Here is an 8,664-nt window from a genome sequence, read left to right as displayed (position 1 = left end):
GCCGCTGACGGCGGCCACGCTGCCGCGCAAGAAGACGGCGCCGCCTGATGACCTGAGCCCGGCGTCCTCCATCGCCGTGGACTCCGCGGACCAGCCCACCGGCTCCACGCCGTCCATCGGCACCGAGTCCGCCGTGGACTCGGCCGTGGGCTCGGACGAGGGCGGCCTCGGCTCCATGGGTTCTGTGGGCCCCGTGGGCCCGCCGGGCCCGCCGCCGGGCCGCGGCGCCGCCAAGCCGTCGGGGTCGCGGTCCATGACGCACCCACTGTCGAGCAGAGGCGCGCGCGGCTCCAGGGACCACGACGATGGCGCGTTCCCAGCCGCCATCGGCACCGCCGACAACGCCGGCAACGGGCTGAGCAGCGAGGACGTGGACGGGGCGTCGCGGCCGGACAGCGGGGCCATGCTGAGCGTCGTCGCGGACCCCAGGTTCACCACCAGCTGCTCCAGCTTGTCGGACGCCGAGTCCGTCCCTGCGCGCACTGATGCCGCGCCGACGCAGCACGGGGACGGCGGTGCGGCGCCGGAGACGCCGCCCTGCGACGGCAGCCTCGTCGACGACATGGCCGCCGGCGACATCAAGCCCCTCGACAACCCGGTGTCCTACGAAGTGTTTGTGCGCCAGTTTCCCAACTACAAGGAGTACGAAAAGTGGATGAATGAAAGTGTGCTCGTGAACAACAACAGTGACAGCACCGAGGAGTGGCAGGCCAACCTCAACAACAGCATCAACAACAACAACAACGTGGACGCCGACAGCGACGAGCGCAAGGTGAGCGAGGCGATGAAGACTCTGAGCGTGCCGGTGGAGCACGACGACCGCTGCATCAACAACTTCGACCCGAGCACGTGCCCCAAGTGCCTGGAGCAGATGGAGACCGGCCCGTCGATCCTGCAGAAGCTCAAGGCGTCCTTCCACATGGAGGACATGGAGCTGGAGCCGCACGAGAAGGAGCTGTACAGCCGGCACACGGACATCCTGCTGCGGAAGTGGACGTCCACGCCCGCCAAGCCCAAGCACGCCTTCGAGCGCTCCAAGTCGGAGCCCAAGGAGACCTCCAAGGAGGACAAGCCCAAGCTGTTGGAGCCGCCGTCGTTCCAGCGCACCAAGTCGACGGAGGAGCCCGAGGCCGCGGCAGAGCCGCCGCAGATCTCGCTGCCCGTGGAGGACAAGAGCCCGCCGGAGCCGAGGACGCCGTCGAGCGCGGACTCGGACGAGCTGAAGCGGCGGCGGCCCAAGGACGAGCCCCGCCGGTGGCTGGAGCGGCCCAAGCTCATCTGCCAGAGCTCGGACGAGCGCGACGACGAGAGCTCGGCCGGGTCCGCGCCGGTGCGGCCGCGCTTCCCGATGCTGGGCCGTTCGGACTCGCTGTCCGAGGGCGAGAGCGATCAGGGCGACCGGCGGCCCAGCACGCCGAGCAGGGCGTCGCCGTCGCTGTACTCGCACCTGGACCTGTCGGACTCGGAGGGTCGCGCGGGCTGCACGCCGCCCTCCACGGCCTCCAACTCGCGCAGCCCCCACACGCCGCGCAGGTACTCGAAGCGGCCGCTGCGGGGGCCCTACGGCCAGATGCTGGAGGCCGAGATGAAGAAGCCCGAAGCCAACCGCAAGCTGTCGCAGTACACGGACGACCTCAAGTTCCTGGAGGAGTTCTCCAACAAGGCGGCCGGGGGCGGGGCCGGGTCCTCGCAGTCGCTCGGCGTGGCGTCCGCGTTCCCCGCCGCGCCGAGCGCCGAGCTGACGCGCTCCGTGTCGTCGGGGGAGCAGCGGCAGGCCGCGGCGCCGCGCAACCGCCACCAGGGCAACCTGTCGATGGACGACTCGCAGCTCCGCGCCGCCGCCAAGACCGACCGGCTGGACCCCGCCGCGGGCGTGCCCGGCAGGGCGGCGGAGCGCGCGCCCAAGAGGAAGGTCTCGGCCGCGGACCTGTCGTCGCTGCACCCGGGCGGCGGCGGCGCGGCGGCGGGCACGGCCCTGCCCGTGTGCCACCAGAGGACCACGTCCAGCCCGTCGCAGCTCGAGGGCATCGCGACGCGCCACCACGCCAGCGTTGACGCCGACCTCTTCCGCCGCCAGGCCGGCCACGCCGCCAGCTCGCCGCGACACGACGCCGAGGACCCCGCCAAGGTGAGTCTCCACCCGGGCCGAAGTTAAGTCCGGACCATCGGTGGGTTAACATATTATTAAGTCTTCTTAGCGACTTGTTTTTGAGATTGTCATTTGAGGCAACCCGTTTGCGACGCGTCAACCTAGAGTCGGCCAAGGTTCGCTGCCCAAGCTAATGACGAACTTCGCCGACGTGGGGAAGCCCTGTCTTGGGCGCGTCGTGCATTGGCGCCCATGTCACGGCGAAAATGTTGGCGTGCTGCCTCTGGGCAAGCCTCTGGGCCGTCTGCGATGTGACGTCCATGCGCGCGTAGTCTGCGTAGTCGGGGAGCAACATTTTGGCTGGGCTTGCCCCGTCGGGGTGGTCGGGGTCTCGGGGCTGCCGCCCTACCTAGCACTAACACGGCAGCGCGGCACGGAAAGTCGGCACCCCCATCCCCCGCCCTGGCTGTCGCCAAGCATGTTGCCGAGTTGGCGGTTCAAAAGCTACCCTTCTTCCCGCGGCCATACTTCACCCCACCCCGGCAGCGTCTCTCTCGCACCCCACGCAACGCCCCGCGAGTGCGAGAGAGACGGAGCGACGGCCGCCGCGGCCTCACAATGCCGGCAGCGGCGCCGTGTTGACGTATCCAGATACATGGATTTGTTGGCCTTGGCGGCAGCGTGGGGGAGCGTGGCGGCGTGGCGGCGGCGCGCACGTTGCGTCGAATGTAGGTCAGGCGCACGCCGCCGCGCACGCCGCCGCGCACGCCGCCGGTATCGGACGCTAAATTTAAACCATCTCGTCGACTGCTCGTCATAGGCAGCGATTAATGGGCGAAGCGTCGGCGCGCTTCGACTGGCTTCGCACGTGCGCCGCCCCGCCCCGCCGAATAGCGCGTGAAATACGGCTGTTGTGGTTGTCAATACGGTTGCCAAGGACACGGAAGGCGGGGCTGCCCGGGGCTGCGAATGCCTTGGCGGGCGGTGTGCTGCGCGGAACTCCGCCCAAACATCCTACTTCCCATGGGGATGTGCAGTCCGCCGCCCGGCCGGCCCGCCTCGGCGCGGCATGGCTGCGCCTGGCCTCGGGCGCGGCGTTTGAACCCATCCCCGGGTACGCGCGGGTACGCGTGGGTACGCACTGTAAACAACGGACCGTCGCGACGCAGTCTGGAATCCCAAGGGACCGACCATCGCGGAAAAAGTTTATCTTTGGGTTTTGATCCCCTCAAAGAAACTGGTTTCCTGATTATACTGGGCTATGTGAAGCAAACACTCCGTTTTCGGTCTGTTTAGACGACGCGCCCTTCCAAAATGACCATAGTTACGCGGCGTGTACTGTACTGCCCGCGCGGTGCGTGAGGCCCGATTATTTTCGTATCCGAAACAACAAGTGCCAGCGGCCGAGTCTGACTCACCTGGCTTTTATTAACGCCCTGAAGCCCATCGGGGTTTATACACCCGCGGCCGCGGCCTGCCCCGCGGCGCCATGCGCCCCACCCCACCCCGCCCCGCCCCGCCCGTCCTGCGGGTTTATTTTGGTTGCGGCGCCTTATTTTGTTTGTCTGAAACAGCCAGCAAATCCGTAAAGCGATCGGCAGACATCGGCGGCGCAGCGACGGCGTCTCGTGTCATCAACATCTCTCAGCGCCCCGCCGCCAGGCCCTGCCCCGCGGCCTGCGGGCCTCCCCCTCCCCCTCTTTCCTCTCTCAAGCCAACGCAGCGCAGCACACTGTGAGGGGCGTCCTACCTCACACCACTGTGCTACCCCACGCGAGCTAGCACACCTTATCACACACACACACCACACACACACACACACACGGCGCACGCACCGTTACATAAACACACGCACGCACGGGGCGCGAGGCATGCTGTGCTGCCCTTCCGCCTTGGCGCTTCGCTCGCTGGGGAGCTCCGCCCCCTCCCCAGCCTGCAGCGTGGGCTGTCCCGCCACACTGGAGCGTCCAGCGGGCTGGCCTACGCACCAGGCGCGCTCCGCCGGGACGGCCGGGACGCCCAGCCAACGGGTGTGCCGGAAGGGGCGGTCCGCCAGTGGATGTGCTGGGGATCACCATGTGGACCGTGATGTTGATCCCTGACTTTGCCGCTGTCTCCCTCGCACCCCTGGGGTTCCGCAAGGGGTGCGAGAGAGAGGGACGTCGCGCGGAATCACTCCGCCTCGCCGTGAGCACTGCATCATTAGGAACCACTCCACTGGTGACGACGTAACGCCGAGCCCCCACGGCACAGAGGCAGAGGTTCGCGAACACCCCAACGCCGTGCATGGCGTTACGCAACGCGGATGGCTGGAGCGGGCCGGCGGCGTGGAGCGGACGGTGAGGACGACGCGGACCTGGTCCACTGCGAGCGGGAGTGAGGCCCGACGCGAGCCCACTTGGCGCTGGGCTATTCTAGTCGCTCGCACGCCGCGCCTCGCGCTCCCTCGCACGCCCACGACCGAGCATTCCCTGCCGCTCTCTCTCTCTCTCCCACACACACGCACGCACGAACTACCTGCGAGGGATTCGAGCCTGTGACGTTTCCTTACGCCCACCTTTACTATGGGCTGGCTCCGGCCAAAATTTAAATAGTGTTTTCAAACGAGTTGTTTCTTTTTTCGCGTGTCGAGAGAGAGGGAGCAGAGTGCCAACGCAGAGGGGAGCAGATGGCGACTGCAACGCCGCGGTGCAGCAGCCGACATCCCCGCCGGACCCTTGTTCTTGTTCGTGTAATAACAACGTTGAAATGTGAAATACGCCGGGCGGGGACGGCGTCGCTTAGCAACGCCCCTTCGGAAACTATTTCGGGCTATTTTGCTCCGCAGGGCAATAGTATTTCATGAAAGATATGGGCACCGGGCACGGCGTAGGCACGTTTGTTTGTTGCCTGCTTGACGGAGTGCAGCGCGGGTCAGCTAGGCCGCCGCACAGACCGCCACCACCGGCCCAAGGGCTGTCGAAGGGGCTGTCAAAAGGCAAAGGGAGGGCTCTAAAAAGCTGCCAAAAGTCTAAGGAATGACTGCCTACAGGTTGCAACTTTAAAGCTACCGTGGTCTTTCCGAGAGGTGCGGTGCGACTGCGTGCCCGGAGTGTTCATGGCGTCTTTATCATTATTTCGGAAAGGTCTCCGATTGCCTCAAAAATTGGCAAAGGAGCGAAGGAGCCACAGTGTCTTTGGCGTGCAGTGCCTCGACATTTTTAAAAGGCCTGTGCCGTCCCTGCAGCAAACCAAACATCAGCAAAATGCAAACAAAATGGTGAGCGCGCTTGCACCGTGCGTCTGCGACGTCTGCGACGTCTGCGTGTTGCCATGGCAACGAGTGGAGACGGCAAGACGGTTCGCGGAGGGGGTCGCTCTGGGCATAGTGTTTACTCTGATGACAAGGCCGGGGGGGGGGGGGGGGGCGGTCCGGGCGGCTCGGCGCGGGGCGCGACCAGACCACGGTCTGCCTGCCTGCCTGCCCGGCCTGGCGACGCGGCGACCCTGCCACGAATCCGCGAAGCCTGTATCAGTTGGCGGCTGGAAGGCGCCGTTATTGTTGTGTCGCGGGAAAACAAGGAGAAGGGGGCAGAGGCGAAGCGCGCTTCGATGACGCACGGTGTTGTCTGACGTCACCCCGGCCGTCCAGACGCCGGGGTGGGGGTGAGGGGTGCACGGAGGTGCTTAAGCAGTGAGAGTATGTGAGGATGTGCTGTTTGCGCATACCTCATCCCAGCTGGCCCAGAAGCTTGCCTCCTAACTCACTGCAGCTCAGACATGCACGTGGAAGCAGAGTACAGTGTCAAGGTTATCCGCCAAAAAGCAGACTGAAAATCAGAAAGCACCGTTTTTATATCTTTTATTTAACAGTCGCAGCAACAAATTTCTATTTTGGATACTAAACTACTTAAGTTTTGGTCCAGAATGGACTCGAGTGTTGTTTCTGCAGAGGGCGTGAAATTTGTTTGGGCTTTTTTAGAGTGAGGGTCCATTCTCCCGCTTTCCCCCCAGTCACGTAGTTTGGGCCTGGCCCCTCGCGGAAGCAATAAATTGCGAATCCCCTCGGACTGTGCGGGCCGTGCCGAGGGCCTCACCCCGCCGCCCCGCCCCGCCCCGCCGCCCCTCGCTCCGGGAGGTTCGGATCGCTTGCGGGCCGGATCTAGCCCTTGCCTGCCCCGCCCTTGCCCCCGCCCCCCGCCAGCACAAGCTTGGCCGCGCTTAGACACTAATGGAAGGGATTCGTAAGCCGCTTTAGGCCCTGCTGGCCGTGCCGCCCCGGGCCAGCACGCCCTGGCACGCCCTGGCGCACCACGTGAGGCGCGCACGCCCTCAATTGACTTACTACGCCGCGCCTACGCCCTCCTGCAGGCTGCCTCCGCGGGGCCGCTTCGTCGCCCCGTCTCTGTCGCACTCGCGCGGCGCGACCCCCACAGGGGTGCGAAAGAGGCGGAGCGACGAACACGGTTCTTCGGCATCGCTCGGCTGGTGCCGCGGGCTGGGCTGGGGGTTCTGGTGGAGTGTGAAAAGGGAAAAGTGTAGACCTGGCTGGAGGAGGGATGCAACTCGAGCTGCGACACACGCCGTGTGACTCACAGGGCAACCAATGTAGGTGCGAGAGAGGCAGAGCGACGAACTTGACTCGGAGGCCTATGGTCGTGTCGCGGCGCGGTCCAGCCCCGAGGTGCTTCTGTTGTTCTGTGCCCGCCCACGCCGGCTGGGGCAGGCCCGGGGCCTTGGCAGTGGAGTGGACAACGACGGCCAAAATAGAGGGCGGTGAGTGGGACGAATGATCCGCGCTCGGACGGACGGGGCGGCAAAGGGACTGTTTACGAAACTGCGAGAGGCAGTTTCCCAACCCCCGCTGGATAGCCCAGTGGCGAATGCGGGGTGACCCGACCCATCCCTTTAAGGTGATCGGACCCACACCTTACAGCTTGTCCGACCCACCCCTTAAAGGTGATCCAACCCACCACTTAAAGGTGATCCGACCTACCCTTTTAAGGTGATCCGACGCACCCCTTAAAGGTGATCCGACCCACCCCTTAAAGGTGATCCGACCCTCCCCTTAAAGGTCGTTCGACCCATTTCTTAAGGTCGCTCACAAGGTTGCCCGGTAACTCACGGGTTGTCAACCGACCCGCCCCGGCCGGCCGACTGTGTGGCGGGCTGTCTACCCGGCCGGCAAGGAGGAAGGCGAGCCTGTCCGCTGCGTGTAAACAAACCAGAGGCAAACAATCTTGACCACTGCTGCGGCCTGAGCTGCTCGGGGCACGGCTCCGCTGGGCTCTGTGCTGAGAGCGAACGGGAACACCACTCGTTGGAAAATGGGAGTGTCATATTTGTGCGAACCTTTTTGAGAGGTAAGGCGGAAACTCGGTCGCGTAAACACCTGTCGAGGGCCGGACGTTTGCGGTGCTGCAAGGGCGTTGGTTTTCCTTTCGCGAGACCGCTGGTCGCCGAATAAGTTCACGGAACACTCCGAGCCAGTGAAGTCTTCGGCCTCTTCGAAAAAAAGCTTTCTCGCGCGTCTTACAGTGTGAGTGACTGAGCTTGATGAGGTCGTCGCCGTCCACGCCGTGATCGGTCCAACCCCGATCCCAATCGGCGGCCAAATGAAATCACGCCAATGTGAATGACAACCTGCAGGAGGCCCGCTTGGTCCTGATTCACGTTCTGATTCGGCAAGGCCAGCAGTTTGAAGCGCCCTGGGTCCGGGCCTGGGGCCGCCCTGGGGCCCTCGGGCGCCGGAGGGACTTTGCGGTAACAAGGGGGCGGGTCCGAGCGGGCGCCGGGCACCGGGCCTGCCGGTGGGTCCCTATTGACGGCCGTCACTCCGGTGCCATTTGTATGCAAATTTTATGCGAATCCCTGCCGCGTCGCGCCGCACCGCTCCCTGGCCGCGCCAGCTCACCCCGTCCAGCCTGGCGGCGCGAAGGCGCGGCCGGGGAACGTTGGGGTCCAGTCGGGGAAAACTCCTGGGACTTGGAACGGCGCCGACTGGTGCATTCTCCTCCCCCGCCCCCTCCCCCGCGGCCCACCTGCAACGTGTTGCACGGCCGGCCCCTCCCACGCGGCGCTCCTGCACTGTGGGTTAATTTAGGTCGGGCTGCGCTAGGCTGGCCTAGCCTAGCCAGGGAGTTACTCCGCTAGATCTGGGGCGTGCACCTCCCCGCCTGCTCCACCCGTGTTTATTTGTGCAGCCACGGCCACGCGGCCACGCGCGGGCCTTTTGCGGGAGAAGTAGGCCAGAGGCACGGCCGGCACCGCCAGCGGCGCGGCCAGGGGGCGCCGGTCTCGGAGCCACCCCTGAGAGGCAGCGGCGTAGCCAGGGCGAAGCCAAGGCGCGGCCACGCCATCCCATTTTGCGGCTTCAAGTTCTCAACTTTACGAAACTCCAGGTTGGGGTGGGGAGGGGGAGGGGGAGGCGTATCTCTCGTGGAACGGCGGGAAGGGGGAGGGGCATAACTGAAATGTATAGGGGAGCTGGCCCTCGGGTTGGCCGCGGTAACAGTGTAACGCCGGAATGACTCCGCGTTTCCTCGAGATGCAGACGGAGAGGACCTCCGGGAGTCGTGTCACGTCACGGGGGTGCT

At 65.1% G+C, this 8,664-nt stretch overlaps 1 protein-coding gene across 1 annotated transcript; it reads left to right on the top strand.

Annotated features, from left to right (window-relative positions):
• Positions 1 to 253: 253 nt before the first annotated feature.
• Positions 254 to 6,055, top strand: LOC117652741 (nucleolar protein dao-5-like). The gene is made up of 3 exons (XM_034397833.1): positions 254 to 2,077; positions 5,121 to 5,348; positions 5,942 to 6,055. Exons 1-3 carry the CDS (start codon positions 254 to 256, stop codon positions 6,053 to 6,055), a joined length of 2,166 nt encoding a protein of 721 aa, XP_034253724.1.
• Positions 6,056 to 8,664: the final 2,609 nt, after the last annotated feature.

Source organism: Thrips palmi, unplaced genomic scaffold, assembly GCF_012932325.1.
Source record: "Thrips palmi isolate BJ-2018 unplaced genomic scaffold, TpBJ-2018v1 HiC_scaffold_7, whole genome shotgun sequence".
Classification (NCBI taxonomy): Eukaryota; Metazoa; Arthropoda; class Insecta; order Thysanoptera; family Thripidae; genus Thrips; species Thrips palmi.
This window is presented reverse-complemented; position numbering and strand designations above follow the sequence as displayed.